General features: G+C 39.4%; 1 protein-coding gene across 2 annotated transcripts; it reads left to right on the top strand.

The window, feature by feature from the left end:
* The first annotated feature begins 2,479 nt into the window (after positions 1-2,479).
* On the top strand, positions 2,480-21,705 carry LOC102694194 (adenylate cyclase type 8). Of its 2 annotated transcripts, none has more exons than XM_069198723.1 (19): positions 2,480-3,083; positions 5,233-6,198; positions 7,389-7,538; positions 8,415-8,545; positions 9,659-9,770; positions 10,552-10,679; positions 11,896-12,054; positions 12,161-12,410; positions 13,276-13,452; positions 14,569-14,669; positions 14,797-14,998; positions 15,487-15,588; positions 16,048-16,220; positions 16,954-17,020; positions 17,464-17,622; positions 18,176-18,322; positions 18,549-18,641; positions 19,945-20,059; positions 20,302-21,705. In XM_069198723.1, the coding sequence occupies exons 2-19, from the start codon at positions 5,311-5,313 to the stop codon at positions 20,721-20,723; spliced, it is 3,576 nt and encodes a 1,191-aa protein (XP_069054824.1). In that variant the 5' UTR covers positions 2,480-3,083; positions 5,233-5,310; the 3' UTR covers positions 20,724-21,705. The 2 variants fall into 2 exon arrangements, with proteins under 2 accessions (XP_069054824.1, XP_069054831.1); XM_069198730.1 differs by having other exon boundaries at positions 5,233-6,009.
* Positions 21,706-21,785: the final 80 nt, after the last annotated feature.

The following is a 21,785-nucleotide window of genomic DNA, read 5'->3' on the forward strand; positions in this document are numbered from 1 at the left end:
CCTACCCATGTTATGTTTTTGAAAGTCTAGGTGAGTATGTCTTACTCTTCTGAAACAAGAGGTCTTGGTGTCTGTATTAACATATTATGGATCCTAAAACTGCATTCATAAAAGGCACAGTTTGACCTTCTGATGTACTGTTCCGACAAAATTAATAAGTTCAGAGTTTGACTACCCTGTCTGGTTATTAAGTCATGCTAGAAAGATGAATACAGTATAAAACAATATAAACTATATTTTATCAACTATCTACTGTATAAACATGGTGGGTTGCTGGTTCAAGTCCCCACTGTGGTCCCGGTTGTTCAGTTTAAAATATGATAGTTTACCCTGATGCCTCCAGTCCCAACAGTACAAATGGTGGTACCAACATTGCTGGTGGTAATACCTGCCACGGATTGGGGCCCTGTCTGGGGGTGGGGGGAGACATGCTGTCTTGTCCTCTGAAAGGGATAAGATCTGGCCCTGATGAGCATATGTGGTTCTGATATAACATATCAATAATTTCAAAGCTGAAGTAGTAAGTGTTTAGGACTTCAGTTTAATATCTCATCTGAAGGATGACACCACCTAGAACACAAGTTAAGAGCAAATATTCAACTAAAACATAGGTGTAGAAAATTTGAATTACTGTTGGTAAAACAGAAGAAAAATATGCTGAGGACAGATGGCTCTATTAGATCGCTTTCTGACATCACACGCATTATTTGCAATTAGCAAGGTAAGTGGTACATGCTTTATCCAGATTACACAGAACATCCCCTGAAACAGCTGAAGCTGTTCAGCTCATTAAACCAGCTCTGTTCTCCCCTTCAGGGCTAGAGTATCTTAGTAAGATCATCTGTCTTTTCAAACTTCTAACCACGAAATCTTTAACAAAATATGATTTAAAATGTAACTAGTGTGTCTGACGACTACAGTTTGAAGAATCTAATCAGTGCATAGAAAACAGCAGCCATATGACCCTGCAATTTACAACTAGCAGCCAACTGAAAATAAGCAGGTGTGAGCCTGGTTGGTCCCTGGATGGGAGACCTCCTGGGAAAAACTAAGATTGCTGCTGGAAGAGGTATTAGAGGGGCCAGTAAGGGTATTAAAGAAGTAGAGGTGTTACCGTGGCATCCTGGTCAAAATTCCCCATTGGCTTTTACTAATCATGGCCTCTTAATAATCCCCTATAAACTATATAATTTATTTGCATTTTTATTCTCTTTGTCTAGAAAATGGATCTCCAAGCTTGGTCCTGAGGAGCCCCAGTTGAGCAGGCTTTGTAGGCCATCATTAAATCATCAGTTTCAAAAGATTCAAATTTCTGCTGTGATCAATGAGACAAGCAATGTGTTCAATTAAGGAATTTAGAGAACCTTTAGGACTAAAATGTAAGTAATGTTCAGCCCCCGAGGACCAGGGTTCTCTTAAATTAACCAATAACTTGCTTGATTCATCAATAGTTTACAGAGTTGGCAATCTCTTAAAATTACCTAAAAAATACTTACAAGACTGGGGCTCTCCAGGACCAGGACTACAGATTGTACTGTAGCTTGTGTTTTTAGTATTTTGATTTAATATTCTACACTTGCTTACTGTATGTCTAATGTCAGGTGTTCACCCAGTCATTAATTTTTTTTCAAACCTATTGGCATTCCTCTTATTTTGTTATTGTCTTCAACATGGACTGTGTTAATAACTGTACAAGAATGTAGATCATTGATGTCAATTCAGAAGAGCAGTGGTCCAGGTACAGATCACTATGATACTCCACCGCTCAAATTATGTCACCTCAATTTGAATATTAACTTCTAATCTGGACCCTTTGTTTTCTATTTAATAACTAATTTGATTAATTCCTAATGCAAGAAATTGTATATGGCTAATAAAGTGATCTTATCTTAATTCTCAGTTCAAGCGCTTGCCTTTCTATGATGAGAAAAGCCAAGAAATTGGTCAAATTAAATATAGTAGGGTTTTTGAAGAATTCAGCACAATCTTTGCCCTATAATCTAGATATCACTAGTTCATGTTATAATCCAGTGTAGCTGACATTTACAAATAAGCAGAGCACAACAGGGCAAGTACATAGTGACGCCCCTGTGATTTCAAAGGCAGCCTTTGAGCCTCTACTCCCATTTTGGAGAGATGGATCTCTCCTTCCAGCAAAGATGAGTCACAGCATGTCATATTGACATAACAATTTATGTTAGTGCTGGAGAGAGTTTGTGCAAGCCAAAGCAATAAAATTAGAATTTTGTTTATTTATTTTTTGGTTTGGCAGTTACAAACTGGGAGATCGGGTAATAACAAATACCCCCCAGCCATCATCCGGAATGAAAAGAAGAATGCACTTTTGCATTTGAAATCTTAAGTGCTGTACACCATATACCTTTGTTACCTTTATGATATGATGATGTACTTAGTGCCATGTGGAGTCACGTTCAATATGCTCTTCTCCAATATACAGTAGCTGTTCTATAGTAAAATATAGTCATTCTATGACTTAGTCATTTTGATTCCTGTGACTACAGTCATTCATTAGTAGGATTTTTTTCTGTTCACTGAGATCTAAATCATTCTTTTCTCCCATCAGGATGTTTTCACATCTCATTGTACATTGAAAGCTCAAGGCAGATTAACCTCAACAGCTTGCTTCAATCTACCAGTTAGTAATACAGAGGTCAAAAAGGCAGCTTTTACCATCTGGCCTGAGGCTGAAGACATCGAATGCTATTGTGAGAATCAAAGCCAAATTCAAGGTTAACAGGGTTCTCTGCAGAGCAGCTTTTTAGTGTGTCTGTGTCTGATGCTTGAAGACATTCTCCTGCAGATGTCTTCTGTAATTCAAGAGAATCCAAATATGAATTAAAAACCTCAAATAACATTATTGGTTCCGTAAACGTCTGTAACTTAATGGGTAAAGGTAAATTAAAATATGAGACAATCTTGAAGAAGATGAGACCCTGAACTCTAATCACATGTGGGTTTTCTAACTCTCTGGAATCATGATCAAATGGAATGAAGGAAATACTGGATTTGGATGCGTGGAAAGGTACAGACTTTTCATCATGGACTTTCACTCCTTAACACAGGTAAGCATTATAATAAATCTATCATTGTTCTCAGGAGGAGTAATGGAATTAAAAAATGCTAAATGTTTATGTATATATAAGATGTGTTTGCACTAATCAAAAGTTTATCATTTACATTCTGTATTTTTAAATTCTTACATTTTTAAACTATATAAGAATGCCTTCAAACGGAAGAAAGTTAAGTTTTGGCTTTTATTATGTATTACTGCTAGAAAGCCTTTCTTATATTATTACTAAAGACCACCATTCAAGCAAAGTAACATTTCATATGGAACAGGATTTCATTAACTGAGCAAATTATTTAATACAATTACTAATAAGTGCTCCCAATCCTCGGCAACAACCTTTTAAAACTTTAGGAACACAATAGGGGATCTGTTTCTTTTCAAGGGGTAATTTAAGAGTACCGTATGTCTTTGTTATTGAATTGCCAAAATAAATCATATAATATCATACGTGCATACTACTGATGTACTTGTGTATATGAAATTACATGGAGTTCCTATAGAAATCAGTATAGTTACCTGACTGAAATTTATTTTTCATTGTTTCATTATACTACATAACTATATACTATATACTGTACTATATAATATATAACTACAGTATATAGCAGTGTAGTATACATCTCACTCTTTAAAACCTTTTGGGCCAATCCATTCTAACATGGTTTATTTTATATTTTTATTATACCCTCACCAAGATAGCTGAACCATTTTGTGGCTCCAAACAAAATGCAGTTCAATTTAATTTATTTTTGCACCAAGCAAATTGAATCTTTCCCTCTGGCAGATTTCCTGAAGAACCAAACCTACTCCATACAGGTTGCTACCACTATTTTCCTCATCCTCATCCATATCAGTTATGAACTGCTTGAACTTCTCTTGCTCAAGGACTGTCTAGCCTTTTAACTGTATCTCCAGGCTTGTATCAGTCTGCTAAAAATACACCTAACAACACCTAACAATACACTTGGCAAAGGGGTGTTCCTGAATAAACCATAACACATGGCAGACAACCTTTTTATTAGCAAAATTTAAACTACCATTATCTTGGGAACAGCTGCAGTAATTGATTTGAAAATTGGTAGGTTTCATCATACTCTAGTTATAACTGCTTTAGAACTGCACTACAAAGGCTGCAGTAATAATACTTTATATGACGATACCAGGTCTAAATCACCTGCCTGTAAAAGCATACTGTACCTTGTAATGTGTGCAGCTCTTTTTAAAAAAAAAAGGTTTGGGTAGTTTATTCTAAACTTGAAAGGTACTATTCTAGTAATAATACAAGTGATGTGAATTCACATCACCTACCATAAATTGTTCTGATTTTAAAACTTCACCCTTGGAAGGTAAGGTTTTTTCTGACAGTGCAATATAGAATGTGTGTAAAAGTATTGATCAACATTACAGTATATTTCGCCAATTGACATTGACAATTTTCTTGTATTAGAACTGGAAAACTATAGACTTGCATATTTGTTCCCTTTAGATCCATACGATATCCTCTATAATAAGTTCCAGACTTTTAAACACATTAATAATGTGTACATTGACAAAATAAATTGTGAACCCTAAATATTCTTCATTGGAACAGTATTCACCCTCTTAGCATTAACTCTCTGCCTCAACCAGTTGCCTTCAGAATTTACACAGTATGTTGATTACAATCTACCTCAGTGCAATTAAAGTGGTTAACCATTCCGTTTTAAAACATCTATCTTTGTGAGGCTAAATGCACCTGTCAGTGTGAGTTTTCAGTGTTGGACATTGCATAAAAAGCAAAATAAAAATAAAGGAGTTTCTGCAACAACTAAGGAACAAAGATGTGGACTGATACAAGTAAGGTGAGAGATGTGAAAAGATTTCACACGCACTAAGTATTCCATGAAGCACTGTTAAATCAATCATCAGGAAGTGGAGGACACATGAAACTAACCAGAATGTCATTGAATCTGGATTTTTCTGTTTTTCATAAAAAGTCAATACTTTCTACACCCAATGTACATATTGTAATATGAGTTTCTGTGGCAGCTGAAAACCTGAAAACTCAGACTGCCTCTGCCTGGGGTACAGTTTCTTTCCTGGTAGAATGGGATATTTATATATATATATTTGCTAACAAGCTGCTTTGTTCTTCACTATAGGATTCAATAAGACAGCAGCGTGAACATTCCAATATCTCCGAGCTTCAAGCAGTCGGCGGTAGATCATGAAGCCTGAGAATGGGAGCGTCTGAGAAGCCAAGGACCTCCAGTGATAGGGACTTACAGCAGTCCCTCCCAAGCCACCCTCCCTTCAACCTGAAGCTCAAGAGGCTGCTCTGGCAAAACGCCATCAAGCACATTGTAGGGCAGCAGGAGCTCTGCAGCCAGGGTGGAGTGGAGCCGACACGCAAGATCACCGTTACGGACGAGTGCATCAATGACATCAACAGGCAGATCCGGAACAAGGTCTCCAGGGGCCAGGGCTCCAAAAGATGGCCGTCCACCACTCGAGTGCACCCCTCTGGAGAGGGGGGCTCTACTAGCACACAGAAGAGCACCTCCCCCAGCGACTCCATGAGCGATGCGGACTTCTTTGTCAGCTGGGGTTCAACTGTCAAGGGTGTTTTTCTACCCACTTTGCACCACACCTTTAAGTCCGAGGACCTGGAGAGATTCTACCAGTGTTACTCCTCGTGCCAGCGGAGGACCTCTCTCATCGTCACCAACATCATTGACATTGTCACCAAACTCCACATCATCTTTATTTACCTGCTGGTCACCCCCGGGGTGGTGGATTCTGTCCAAGGAGGGCTGGCAGGACTGTTTATGGCCTTGGGTGCCATCTTGTGTATCTTAGCGATGACTTGCAAGGGAGCCACTTCTCCTCAGTTCCTCCGTTATGCTGGTCTGACCAGCTGGCTGTCTCAGACCATACAGGTGCTTGGGGGGGTGGGGTGTGGGCTGGAGAAGGATGAGTCTTGGTATGTCCTCTTCTCCCTTTTTGCCACCTACACATTGTTACCCATCCCTCTGCTGTGGTCCATCTGTACAGGGTCATTGACATCTGCTCTGCATCTGCTGGTGGAGACCATCAAAAACTTTAATGAAGCAGCTCTCTTCAGGAAGGTGGCTGACTCTAACACTTCTTTTCGTCTAACAAGCTCACATTGAGGCTTTATTTGCGGGGTGTTTAGAAAAAAAATAAATCTGCTTTTGTTTCTTCAAATGTTAATAAGACTGATATCATTCTCCTGGTGTGTTATAGATCAGGCGTAGGCAACACTAATCCTGGAGTTCTTATGTGTCTTTCTGGTTTCATTCCCTCCCAGTCCTTCATGACTTAATTGAACCATTGAAGTGAATAAGTCCTGAATCCTATGGAGGGAAGCAGCACGACTACAGTATATGTGATAATTGGGATAATGCTCACGGGGTGATGTGCTGTGCTGGGCTTGTGCCAGACATAATTCTTTGTATGAAGACAGAAATGATCAATTTCTGTCTCATCTGACCATAAACCTGTTCGCCTGGTTTGCATTATATTACATTTGAGATTTGAGATGAGTCGTCTTCATTTATGTTTTCCTTCAAACAGATACAGAGACAGATGCATTTCAGATAGATGCAGAGGTCTCAGAGGAAATTTCGGCTTCAAAAATCTAGATTTGATAGATAATAGAAATAAAGCCTTACTTAAAAGAGTCACTATTTCAAGTTCAGGCAGCAATGAGACATTGCAGGGGTGTGAGTACTTTTGCAAGGCACTGTGGGTACTATAATTGTTTTAGAATTTATAATAATTCTCAGCATTAGAATACAAATACTGAATAATGTCTGCAATTGCTTAAATTGCAACAAGAGTATCAAGATGAATCTTTCTTGTTCAAATTAATTTCCTGAAACTCAGTGCAATAGAAAAGATGAATTTATATGAGCTGCTAAATGTGATAGATGTGCCACACATTCTTATAAATCATGGGCTGCAACATCAGACTTGTTAGCAAACTCAGAGATCTTATGATTGCTATAAATCTTCCTTTATAAATTCTTGTCTGAAAATTGCTTATATTACAGTATGTGTCTGCGTGATAGACTTTCAAGCTGATTCACTATATATTACTATAACGTGACACTCAATTGTCCAATTTTATTGAAAACAAAGTGTTCTTAATTTTTCAGGCTTTAAAGAAAGTACTGAAGTGAGTAGAATTACAGTATAACCAAACACCCTGAGTATACCATGCCAGTGAAAATGGGTTACTGCTTGCTGCATAAGCCACTGGATTTTCATTCTCTTCCTTTGTGAGTTTCTGCAGGTATTAGCCAAGGGTCTACTCTACATGGGCATGAACACAGCAGGTCTCTTTGTCCACTACCTGTCTGATAGAGCACAGAGACAAGCGTTTCTGGAGACTCGCCGCTGTATTGAAGGCAGAATTCAACTGGAGCAAGAGAATCAGAGACAGGTATTGAGGAGAGAGTGGAAGGGATGTAATAAACCAAATGGGACTGAATCCATTTCCTTCCTTGATGGTACTGTATATGTTTAATCAGTGTCAGTGTTAATACTGTATGTATGCTGGGGGGGCGGGGAACATGGTGATTCACTATACTTAGTGTGTTGCGTGTCCTGTGCACCATAACAAAACCAGAGGTAAATGATTATGGAATGAGAAAAAATTGGTAATTATAATACTCTACAAATCAAAATATTTTATTCCTATAGAACAACTTATAGTTTATTTTTATAGTTTTACAGTTTATTTTCTTCATATAGTACAACTCTAGAGATCCTGAGAACCTCAACGGAAAGCTAATTACCATAAAAGGTATCCCCCACTGCACAGAATGGCACTTGTATACAGTACAAATTCTTCAAAACATTTAACTTCGTCTTGTGGCTAGAGATCATACTTTGTCATTTGTCCATCTGCTTCATTTTTGGTGATAACAATATGCCTGCACAGTGGATGCTACATTAGTAGATGGTAGCACTTTTTCTTCAATTACTGTAAATATTTATTGATGTTAAAAAAAAAAGAAATATGTAGCACGTGTTAATTTAGCTATAAGTACAGAACTGCCCTTACCTGAAGAAAAGGTATTGTATAAAAAAGGGGGAGTGTTCAGAATCATTTGTGTGGTAGGCTGTCTTATGGGCCTACAATGCTATTTTAAAGGAATCACAAGAATTACTTTCTTGAAGCATTTTTTGCATGCCATCTTGAAGTACTTTTATGCATGTTTCACATAATCTGTATTCCAGAACAGTAAGAGGAAAGTAGTCTGTCCGATGTACAGTATGCACTATGATTAATAGAACTTGCTGTATGTCTTTGAAGGAAAGGCTTGTACTCTCAATACTGCCTCAGTTTGTGGCTTTGGAGATGATAGCAGACATGAGCAACACAGAGGATGAGCAGCTACCTCAGCAGGTCCACAAGATCTACATCCACCAGTATAAGGATGTCAGGTGGGTTGGGTACCCCCTGCTACAAGGGTAGGCATCTTCCACAGACCGCCCCATCCCTCACTACACCACTCTCCCCCTCGTAAAAAAGGAAACAACCATAAAACTAATCTAAACAGATATAATTGCCGCAAGTAAATTTATGTAAGAGTACTTAAAATTAAGTTGTAATTAGCTACTGTATTTAGGGAGGAATGGTAACATTGTGATTAGCCTTGAATGCCTGCCATCACTTGGGTCCTGGGTATGGTTGAAAATGGGGGTGCCTACCTTGTAGATTTGCATGTTAATTGATCTCCCTTTGTTAAATGGATACTCTAATTCATGCTGGTGAGTGTCCTGAAACAAACTGGCCACCAATCCATCCAGGGTACAGTTTCACCTTGAGCCCTGAGGTTAAGTAAGGTCTGTTACTCAACCTTGTGATAAATCAGCAGATTTCTGATCATGGATGAAGTAACTTAGCTATGTTAAAATAAAGAATTCCTTTAATTTAATGTCCTGAAGTATAAGGTTTGTACATTATCCTTCCATCCATTTTCTAACTACTTCTTCCAATTCAGGGTCACAGAGGAGCTTATCCTGGCAAGAATTGGGCTCAAGGCAGGGTGCATACTGAACAGGATGCCAATCCTCAGATATTTGATGCTTTATATTTTATGATATTTTATTCTTAATACATGTGGGAAAGAAGAATAGTTGCTGAGATTATTTTTATATGGGTATATACTGTAGTATGCTGGTAAAACACCAAGCATTGCACAGTACAAATGTCCATGACTAGGCAACAGGTGACCCCTGCTGGCGCGATAAACACATAGCACTTAAAATGTGCACACATTTACACATTACTGGAGACTCGGTAAGGTGTTCAAGGCAAGGATTTAGATTAAAATGTGCTCTTCCAGAAGCAGATATCGAGGAACTCCTTCTTCGAGTAAGGCATGGAAGTGTTTTCTGCTGAAAATAAATTTGATCATTGCATGATTATTTACAAAGCTGATGAGCAATACATTCATCGACAGAGTGGAGCTGTGTGCGCCGCTCTTTATATGCTTCCAGTGTCTGTCATTGTCTTTTCTCTCTCCTTTCCCTTTATTTACCTGAATGTTACAGCATCCTATTTGCAGACATCAAAGGCTTCACTGCCCTGTCTATGACTCTCTCGGCCCAAGAACTTGTGCGGATACTAAATGAACTGTTTGGCCGCTTCGATCACCTGACTGAGGTGAGCAAGCACAACAACAGGAGAAATGATGACACAAATGGTCAATCTCTTTCTCGTCTACTTCCACCTATCTACAGTCTGTCTAAATATCACTGTGCTGGTTAACTCAGCCGTGCGTTTTGCAACCCATTCTCGCATTCGTCCCTCTGCCCCATCTTCACTCTTGCAGCAGCTCCCTAACTCATTCCTTGTTGAAAGGGGGTTCCAATGGCCTCGTTCCCCATGTCCAGGTTTCCATTCCCCTTAGCCAGGTTACTTAAGCCAATAAAACAAACTCATTCAAATGACACCCCTCCATTGCCTCAATTAGGGTTTGTCTGAACTAGGGAGACAGTACCTCCTTCATCCGTCTGCTACATATTCCTTCATTCTCACTATGGAGGTTTGTTGTACTTGTACAAATAACTGTTTCAGACAACTTTTGTCTTAACTTAAAAAAAGATACATAACCTCATGCTACAGGGTGTTTTTAAGCAAGATTTTAGTTATTTTACCTGGCGTCATGTGGGAAATAAGGATCTGGTCCAATTATATCTAAAAAAAGAAAATGAAAGTAGTATAAATAGAAATATTGGAATATCTCTAGAACCCCTGCAGGGAACGTCTGCGTAGTCACCAATTGTAAATATTATTGTTAATGATAATTATTTTTTATTTTTTGCGTTACACTGGCTATGCACATATTAAAAACTCTGCTGTCTGTTCACTATCAATTTGCTGTGGTGAATCACATATACTTTTTGTCTGCTGTCTGGTTGGCCTTGTTTCATCTGCATGACAGGAGCGCCACTGCATGAGAATAAAAATTCTGGGAGACTGCTACTACTGCGTTTCAGGTGTGCCCAAACCACAGAGCACCCACGCCCGCTGCTGTGTGGAAATGGGGCTAGCAATGATTAACACTTTAAGGTGAGTTTTTCTCTTTGCTACCACATTCTCACCATTCACTGGTCCTTCCAATCCTTCAACGCTCCAGCTTTCTTAAACAACAACAGCAATACGGTAAACTGCCTGTAGCTAACTTTTGTTTGTATCTCAGCTAATACAAATAACAAAAGCACATTTAATATTCAAATGCTTTAAAACAGCTTTTCTTCATAAAACGTACAGTCTTGTGACACTGGCAATATAAATTGAGTAAAACTGAATAGATCACTTTGGCTCTTTCTGTCTATCATATTATAGTGTTTAGATTATTTATGCATTAATTTATTTAATGGCTACATCTGCCCAAGGAGACCTACTGTACACTTAGATTTAATGAGTACTTTCATTGCCTAATTCATTACTTAACAGTCCCCACAAATGAAGAAATCTAAAATAATTAAGGCTTGATAGTCTGTGGAATCTTTATTAAAGATGCTGTATCATTTAATTTATCTGACGACAAATTAACAAGTTGAAAAAAGCATTATGTATAACACAAAAACATTTGTAGTACTCTGCGCTATCATTGTCGGTTATCTAATGAGGACATAGCTTGCCTGCAGGGGTTTGCACAGCAAAAAAGTCAGCACAGGTCAGATCACGGACCTCCAAGGACAACCAGGATGCTGCTGCAAGTGGTGTTAGTGGACCAGTAGGTGGCACTCTTGGAAATCATATACCAGTACTATACCTACATATACCCATATATCCAGTAAATTATATACCCAATTATAAAAGAATGACCCAGTATGGTGCACAGTATGGACACTGCAGCAGGAATTGCCATTCTTCAAATTAGACATAGGTCATCAAAAATCCACCAGGGGACACTGTCCCTAAGTGTATGATGGTTAACCCTGGTGTCCAGGCTAAATTCTACAGTAGGCTTGAAAACCCTGGCCTCCTAACATTCCACCTTAATTCACTAGGAAGTCTCCCATATCTCTGCCTTATCTTCTGTGTAGTGGGGCAGGTGGAAGTATGAAGGCTGTTGCAGTAGGTCCCCTCCCAGATCACCTGCATATATGATTGCATTGGAACTAAGCCACATCTTTAGAAACTGGTGATTTTAATGGTCGCCTACAAATCCTGCTAGAATGGGGTCTCCAGGACCAGGGTTAATCTCATTTGCTATAATGAAATATCATTTATTATTACGAGACAGAGATGTGATTTCGTCCGTGGCTTTGTCCCTCAGGGATGTACAGAAACAGCTGGACCATGCTGTGGACATGCGCATCGGTATCCACTCAGGCTCCGTGCTCTGTGGGGTCCTGGGGCTGCAGAAGTGGCAGTTTGATGTCTGGTCTCGGGATGTGGTTGTGGCAAACATGCTGGAGGCAGGAGGCATCCCTGGGTAAGTGGCATGAGGAGATAAAAGCAGCCTGACTTCATGTAGCCTCCATCTAATAGTCATGAAAAAGATTCAGGAAGTTCCTAGCCCCTCCCTTTCTTATCTACAGGAGAATCCACATCTCCAGGGACACTTTGGATAGCTTAGGGGGTGTTTATGAGACGGAGGAGGGCCATGGGCAGGAGAGGAACGAGTTCCTCCGCAAACACAACATTGACACCTTTTTCATTCGCCACACTGAGCCACCCTTGGACCAGGAGCCACCTGGAGTCCCAGATGGCGCAGGGCAGCAGCACAGAACCATGGAGACCCCTTGGAGCCCAGAGGTGCCCTTCAGGAACATTACTGGCACGAGCTGTGTGAGTGCTGCTCTCAAAAAGACATTCTGCTTAACAGTGAAGTAACACAGTGAACTTATCCATTTGTTTTATCTGATTGAACTGTAATAATTAATTTCCATTGTGATTTCATCCTCAAATATAAGTTCATATCTCCACTGATGCAAAACCATTGACTCTCTTTGCTAAAGTGTTTGACTGGATCTCAAGCCAGATAAAGCCGTGAAATGCCAGTACATTGTCAATGAAACCATGAATGAGAAGAATATAGCTTTTCCTGAAGAAGACAGTAGGTCTCTTTAACCATAGGTTTCTGTTATTTAAGAATTTTTAGGCATGTCAACAAAACCTGTAGATCTTAAACATCACTCTACATCTTTCCACAAAACTAGGAGTGTAAGGAAGTCGCGTTCAATATTACTTTCAGTTTAGGCGAATGTAGGTTCCCCACTGATTTTTAAATGGCAGTTCAGGTCTGTAGTCATGTTTCTTAGGGACAGAATTATCCTGGCAGATTTAATTGCCAGTCCTTGTAAAATAATTGCATGTGGCTGGCATTAAATCATTTCTTAATAACATGCACTCAGCATATACAGTACAGTCCAAATCCATGATAAAGGATAAAGTACAATATATAGCATTATAAAATAAAATATAAGCACATAACATCTTGTTATGAGGCTGAGCTTGAAAAGGATTCCGTGACAAATTGACAAAAAATTAAAAAATATATAAATCTCATCAGTTATAATTATAAAGTCAAGACAAGAGACGGTCTTCTTAGGATACACTTCCTTTTTTCAAAAAACAAAACTGATACTCTAAGCAGCCTTTTGAGCTACTAGACAATCAATAATAATTTCAAAATGTTGGTATCTGTCTACAGATTTTGGCTACATTCATGAGTGACTCAAGGGGCGCACTGGCACCCAAACGCTTGTATTCACAGGAAATCAACAAGCGTATTCAGCATGCCATAGGAGAGAGGAGCAGCGAGTGTGTTCGACAAGAACACATCACTCCTGTCACTCTGGTCTTCAAGGATGCGCATGTTGAAGCCAAGGTATGCAAAGCATGGCTGTGCGTTAAGGACAGTGGCTGAGAAAGAAAAGGTAGCCAGCAGAATTTAGGTGTTTTAAAAAGGACAGGGCCCGGATGTTCCTGAGTGCCTATTTCAGTCAAAATATCAAGAGCAAGGAATATGTTGTATTCTCTAACTTGGAAATTTGCTTGGAAAATGACATCCCCACCATATTGCTCTCTCTCCTTCACACCTGAAGAAGGCTCCACAGCTGAAATGCTGTGTTTCTGAGTCTTGACCTGTTCCTTTGCAGCCTATGCATCCTGAGGCATCCTACGTATTCAAGCGTAACCACATTATTTATGTTAAAAATATGAAATATGAAAATGTGTGAAATTCAAAATAAAACCCTTCATATGCATTTTCTGTACTGAGTTACAGTATTGACACTCCCTATAGAAAGTCTACACATCCCTTCCAAAGTAACATACGGTATATTGTGTCCCAAAAATATTGAAATCAAGAATTTATCGTACTACCTTTTACACATTCCAACACACAACGTCCAGGTGAAAAACAAATGTTCAATCTGAAAAGTAATTAAACACGAAAACATAGAAAAATGGGTTGGATAAGTGTCCACATTGCTTAGTAACAGCAATTGTAAGCTAGCTCTGGTGCAACCAATTGTCTTCCAAGTCATGCACCAAGTTAATTAGCTCCAGCTTGGAGTTTGTACAGTATGTTATAATGTGTACTGTATATAAAGGTGAATTAAAATCTGTTTTGATTTGTATGGATTTTAGGATCTTTGGTCATTAAAATGTTACTTTGGATAGGGTGTGTAGATTTTCTACGGGTACTACTAATAACTGGCATTTCTACACAAAGCCAACATACTGTATCCTGTGAGAGAGTGGTATAATCTTGTTTTATTTGGATTGCTTATTGAACTGAAATCTCTTCCCATTTGGTCCTGTCCCTTCTGTCCAAAGTTGAATTTTTTTTATTAAAGTAAAAGGTTGGTTGTTATCCAGGTTGTGACCTCTAAAATACAAGACTCCTGTTCAGAGGAGAGTTCTGAAGGAGGACGCTGAAGGGAGTGATCATATATATTACACAACCTTGCGATTTGCATCTTTCTGTCTGTTCTTCCAGTTCAACCACATGCGAGATGAGATGTTCAAGTCAAATCTGGTGTGCTCTTTCCTCATACTGCTGATCATCATGGCAGTGCAAGGCCTCATCCCTGCCCCTCAGTGAGTAAACTAGCATCACCATCAACTTCAAAAACATTGTTTCCACATTGTGCTTTCTTTGAAGCTCAACGTTGTAAAAAGAAGATAAAAAACCTGTTCCATTGGAACACTGTCTCCCTTAACGCAGGGTGTCTGCCATGGTGGTTCAGTTCACCCTCTTCCTCCTGGCCTACATGGTCATGCTGCTGGTAACCATGGCGGAGGAATTCAAGTGTTCTCCTGCAGCTCTGCAGCAGCTCTGTTGCTGGATCCATGAAACCAAGGGTGCCCGCAATCTCCTCACTCTCTCTGCCATCGTCATCAACTGTGGAGTGGCCTCCTGCAACATTGTGAGTCCCTTCCATTCTCCAGAATCACAGGACAACATTAATCAGTTATTGCTGCTCACTGCGCAAATGCTTCAGTAACAATTCACGCATCATATCTGGTCTTGTCTATAATATGCATATCAAGAAATATCTACAGAAAAGATATTTCATTAGCAAAGCCCAGGGATTGTGTACAGTTGTAAAGAAGTGCTGCAAACTCACTTGAGCATCCTTAGTGAGCACCCATTAGCAAATGTCTGTATTATTCAAAACCAGAGGCTTTCACAGGGAGTCATTTTAATGTTCAGCTGATGGTACTGTATGTGTTTTGAAACCTTCCAAATGTGCCTTTTTGAGATACAGTAAATATATAGTATTTATGCCCCCTTTGTGTTCAAAATGAATTATCTTTAATGTTTAGATAGCTCTATTTTAGGACTATTGTGAAAGCATGATATCTGACAGCAGGTTCTACTATAATGTACTCACGTGGATGCTCTCTTACCCAGATGTGGTGCAATAGCTTGGAAGCAGAGGGCACAGACATGTCGAACAGGAGCAGTACACAGAAAGCCAGCCTATGGCCCATCAACATCTGTACCCATCCAGAGGTAGCAAGTCCACGAATAGCACTTTGAAAGATGTACTTTAAAAAAGGCACCCCAGAGCAGGGGAATTGAATAATGTAAATAAAATCCAAGGGTGACTAAGATGGTATGCAGACCGGAGGAGCCATGCAGAGCAGGATTCCATAATATAAAATAGACAGCAGATTATGAGTTACCAAGTCAAATCCATGTGTGTTTATTGTGTAGATGGTGGTGAACTCAAGAGAAGAAAGTGCATTTTCTTCTGATGGCTGAAATGCATTACAGTCTATAACAAGACATACTAACAACATGGATTTATGTTTCTTAACGCTTAAATCTCCTTGACAACAGAGCTGAATCACGAGATAATTGTTCTTTAAAAAAGGGAAGTATCACATCTAATGTGGACTGTGAGCCACGGTTCTGTGCAGGCTGGAAAACTAAGTGTTGTACTGTTTATGTGCTTCTCTCCTTCCACAGTACTTTGTGCTGAGCGGGGTGGTTGCCTTGGTAACGTCTGCAGTGTTCCTGAGACTCAGCTCCTTGCTGAAGTTGGCCGTGCTGATTCTGATAATCACAGTGTATGCATACCTGATTGAGGTGGCCTTCCAGGACCTCTTCATTCGCCATGATCGGCTCTATCACAGTGACAGGTTCATTATCCTGCCTTCCTACAATCTCGCAACGCTTCAGAAAACAACAAGGCCCTCATATAAGACAATGCAGATGATGATGTTTTCATAACTTTTCTTCTTTATCCAAGAGTAATTATCCACATGTCCATTAGGTTTTGGAATAGATAGATTCTCTCAGTCAACACAGTGGGCTTTACAGTAGCGATGGTCTTTTGCAGGTTATTAAAACTCGACTACAGTCGAGAGGAGCTCATTTAGCCCATCTAGGCCAGTTGGTAGTTAGTAGCTTCTTGAAAAAAGCCAGGGAATTGGCTTCAACAACGTCGCTTTTACCATTCTTTCACACAAAAAGGTAATCTAAAGATGAAGTCCTTATTTCTGTGGAATTCCTGAATCAAGTGGAACTGAAAAAACAAATACTAACATCATAAAGCTAAAAAGAAATCTTCATGTTTTTCAATATACATACACATATATGTAAATGTACAAAGAAAATACCAAAAAAGAAAAATACATTGATGAATGTATCACCTACAGCAATGTTTGATACATTGCTCCTTAGTTGAAATACAAAATGGTAGAAATCCTGTCTAAGTGAAGCAGCAGTGAGGCTACAGTATGCTGAGCTACTGAACAAAAGATAAGGAAGCTTAGTACAACTAATCCTGAACTGACTCAGCCTTTCAGGTTTTGTACTGAATTTACAGTATGTTACCTTACATTCATACTGCTGCATCTCCAATTACCTCAGGAGGAAGGGGATCTCATTGCTGTTGATGTCCATATTTGTTGCAGCTGTGTTCTACAATGGCCGACAGGTGAGCCATCACCTTCAGAGAAGTCAGAATATACCAAGTAGACTTGAGATAAACAGTTTACAGTTCAAATTACAGAAGGACATGATTTTTGTCACGTGAGGGTCATTAATAGATACTTGGATTCAAGTAGTTTTGACCCCCTTTTTGTATGTTTGTTTCTTTGTTTGCACTAGACCTGGGGAGCTTTACAGCAAAACCAGATAGCTTGTTATTTTATAGAATTACACTGTACTGAAAGGAGAGATGAAGTGTCATCTGATTATAAGAACTGAGTCACTGGGCCATGTAGTTAGAGCTCAGATACTGAGGAGGAACTATGGCTGTTTGATTAGGAGGTTAGAGGCAGAGGTAGTAGCCACACAGAAGGTTTTAGCTTCACGCAAGAGCATCTGTTCATCTATAATCCCCCACCACCACCCCTGGTTTTCCCCCAAATGTCACAGCTGGAGACAACAGCAAGGCTGGATTTCCTCTGGCAGCTGCAGGCCCGGCAGGAAGTGGAGGACATGAAGGAGCTACGACAACACAATGAGAGCCTCCTGCGGAATATCTTGCCCAGCCATGTGGCACGCCACTTCCTAGAAAGGGACAGAAAAGATAAGGTATCACGGCAACAAACGCACCCCCAGTCTGTCGCCATGACGAATTGATGCCTCAGTACCTGCAGTGTTACCCTTACTGATTTTCTGTGAAAGGTTTTTTTTTCAGAAGTCTCTGTGATGGACACCTAAATTAAGTGACTATTTTGAGTAATTATTTGTAAAAGATCTTCAGAGAAACTCCATATATATGCTTAACAAACAGAATAATTAAGTTTATTGTTTAATTGATTGCTCAGGTTTGGGACAAAACCTTAAGACACTTCAAAAACAGTTTCATTTCACTGATAAATATCTATATTGATAGTACAGTATAGAATCAGGAGCCCCAGGAGACTTCAAGATGATCCTTTCAAAGTCACAATATCTTACGCCTGCAGGATGGAGTTGTTCTTTGTGCAATATGGATGCTGCTGCACTATTACATACAAGAAAGTATTAGGAAAACACTGTTGATACTGGCATGAATGGTACTGTAAGTGGAATTGAATGCATATGTTTATCCCTATTTATTGGTTCGTTGAGTCTGAAGTGACACTTTTTTTCCGTTCTTCAGAACCTATACTCTCAGTCCTACGACAAAGTGGGTGTAATGTTTGCCTCAATCCCAGGCTTTGCAGATTTCTATACCCAGAAAGAGCTCAGCAATCAGAGCGTGGAGTGCTTGCGCCTGCTGAACGAGATCATCTCTGATTTTGACGAGGTGAGATCCAGACCTCGCACGGATCTTTATGGTGCTCACTAGATATATAGGCTGGGAGGTCACTATTGTCTGTTGCCTGCTTGTCTGCATCTTGCTGAAAATGAACAGCCATGGGCCGTAGGTGATTATTACACCATCAGCTGCTTTATACTGAGAGTTTAGTGAAGCCATATAGAATAACATTGAAGTCACATTCCTTGTTCTCATTCACTCCCACGTGATTCAGCTGCTTGGAGAAAAGGCTTTTGAGAATATTGAAAAAATCAAAACCATTGGGAGTTGTTACATGGCTGCATCAGGCCTTTCTCCAGAAAAACAGGCAAGTGTTACTAATTTTTCCTTTTTTTTAGTTTTTCTTATACTTTAAGAATTTATTATAGTTCATCCTGATTTATTATGTTTAACATTTACTATATTTCTAGTGTTTAATTACATTCCTTTTTATTTATTGACTCATTATTATGCTGCATATTTTTAATGATGGAATATCTACGAGAAGCATTAATTCAAATTTATTAAATTCTGGAAACTACAGTTTTAAACAACTCTTTGCCTTTATAGGTTGACATATGGTTATAGTTATATTATACGTTTGGCATTATTGTGTTTCTAAAACAGTACAAACTCTTTAAGGACTAGATCGTTCTTGGAAAATGAGACTTGGTTAAGATACCAACCTAGCTGAAAAAGCTAAAAGTTTCAGATATTCTCAGGACTCAGGTGGCTACAGTGACCCTTTAAAGGTTTTGTGACAGTGCAGTCTGAATTGTGATTTAAATTACAAACTCTAATAATAATACAGTAAGAATAATATTTACTCTTGAGAAAACATGATTGAAGTACTAAGTAAAACTTCAATTTTTATTTTTAATCAGATCAATCTCAGTTTACCCTCTTGGGTCAATTAAACAAACTGAAAGTGCTGAACCTCTTTATTTTGAAGGAACTAAGGAATTGGGACAGTTGATTAACAGGTGTCACTCGTTGATCATGTGTTTGTTTTGGGGTAAATAGCCTCATAAAAGATCTGTGAACAGCCTGTTTCACTTTGACTTCAGTGTTGGAGTCCACTAATGAAACCTAAACAACATTCTGGGAATAAAAAGCAAGCACAGTTGAAGTTAAAAGACCTTATAAAACCTGAATAATTACCGCTCCTCAATAGGTCATAAACATCATGCAACTATTACCTCAAAAGCATATTCTATATTTTATTCCAGGTTGAACATAATTTCCTTTTGTTTTAAGATGAATATGTTGAAATATTACCACTTGTAATTACCCAAAACTAAAATGTATATAATAGCCTGCTTATCATTTATATTAATCTCAAGATAGCCTACTGCATACAAATTGCTTGCCTTTTAAAAAGAGTTTTGACTTTGCAGTCCCAATAGTTTGAGGGCCTAGGTATTCCCCTTTGAAGTAATCAAATTCTAAATCTAATCCTGTCACTAAGGGCTGTGAGAGTCTGTAACAAGCTAACTATCCGTATGGACAGGTAAATTTATTCAAGATATGGCTAGATGAGATCTAGGAAGAATTAGCTATTAGAAACTAAATGAACTAGACAAGCCAAATAGTCTCTTCATGTTTGTCTTCTTATCTTATTCTCTCTGAAGGAGACTGCAGATGAATGGCACCACGTCGGTGAACTGGTTCACTTTGCTTTTGCAATGCAAGAGATGTTGACATTCATTAACAGGCACTCTTTCAACAACTTCCAGCTGCGTGTTGGTGGGTAATCCTGTAAATCTTAACAAAATTCACTCATTCAACAAACAGGGATCATTTATTTAAAAGTGTCCGAGTACCAAATGGTACAGCTCATTGTAGGGGTTTTTACTTCTCGTGGAGACAATATAAAGCACCTCCTCTTCTGTCTTGGTGGCCGTATCTGTCACGTGACATCCCTCTTTCCTATTTATTGTATGACTGCCTGTAGTAATTGTTTCTTATCTCATGGTGGAAACGACTAGGAATTACTCATGGCCCTGTGGTCGCTGGAGTAATTGGTGCCAAGAAGCCACAGTACGACATCTGGGGAATGACGGTGAACCTGGCCAGCCGGATGGAGAGCACAGGGGTGAGCGGACAGATCCAGGTGCCAGAGGGGACAGGCCGCATCCTGGCGGAGCGAGGCTTTGCATTAGAGTTCCGGGGCGAGATCTACGTCAAGGGGGTCAGCGAACAGCAGGGAGGGGTGCGGACCTACTTTGTGAGCGGCACAGCGCAGGAGCCAGGCCAGCTAGGTCAGGGAGCGGCCTGCCGCCGGGGGAGCATGAGGGGGAAGCACACTCTGGCAGCAGTGGTGTTTGGCCTGGTGAAAGCACGCAGCAGGGAAAAGCACGGAGAGGCCAACGGAGGCTTCCAGCTCCCAGGACAAACTTCCCAGTGCTGAGTGTTCAAGCCCAGAGCCTGAGGCCTGTGTGGTCACATCAAGACCTTTGCCGAGAAGAATGTGCTCCTTTCCCAAAAAGGGGCAGACATATGGGAGGGGCGTGCAAATGAAGTTCAGGTAATCGTTATTTCCCCCAATCATTTTTTTTAGCATTCGGAAATGTTTTTCATCTAAACTGTAACACTATAACAGGATGCCCTGCTGTATCCCAGAAGCGGACAATTCAGAGTAGCCAATTAACCTACAAGCATGCCATTGAGAGGTGGGAGAAAAGTACAGTAACCGGAGTAATACTGAAACTTTCAAATTTCTGCAATTGTAAAACCACTTATATGTTGCTGATCAACCGTTTATAATGTCAGTAATTCTCCTTTACATTAACACTTTAGAATATCTGACATGTCTCAGACATTGACTGTGATCTTCTAGATTTTGTTTTATAGTGTTCACTAGGTTTTATAGAGTATAATAATCTCTAAAGAAAGCTAGCCAAAGCCTAAGGACTGTGATAATCACATTGAAGAAATGGGCTTGTTGATCCGAGTTTCATGTACACACTTTGTTAATAAGCTGCAATATTAAGCAGCATAAAATCATTTGGCAGATATACAGTAAGCAATGGTGTGCCAGAAGGAATTTTTACCCATTTATCTATATTAGTGACTAAGATTCCAAAATAGAAAACTAGTTCAATTTTCATGTGATACAAAAATAGGGGTGGAAAACAAAGACGATGTCAAGGCAATAATAAATTTACTTGGAAAGATATTTGAACGATTGGGTGAATACTTGAGAAATTTACTTTAGCCTGGTGTGATAACCCATCTTTTTTTAATTCCGAGTTAAAAAAATAGTATTTCTCACATAATCATGTTCATTCTTGTCAGAGGTCTTCCACAAAGATCACATTTCTTTTGTTGTTGAATGGCTGATATTCTTTTACAAAGATCAGAGAGTGAAAGCAATTTTCACCCTGTCTGACATTAAGCAGCCACCTTGAGAAAAAGCAATAGAGACACAATGGGGTAAAGCATAGGCTTAAGGTTCATGCTCTCAATTCAA

Source organism: Lepisosteus oculatus, chromosome 2 (genome assembly GCF_040954835.1).
Source record: "Lepisosteus oculatus isolate fLepOcu1 chromosome 2, fLepOcu1.hap2, whole genome shotgun sequence".
Classification (NCBI taxonomy): Eukaryota; Metazoa; Chordata; class Actinopteri; order Semionotiformes; family Lepisosteidae; genus Lepisosteus; species Lepisosteus oculatus.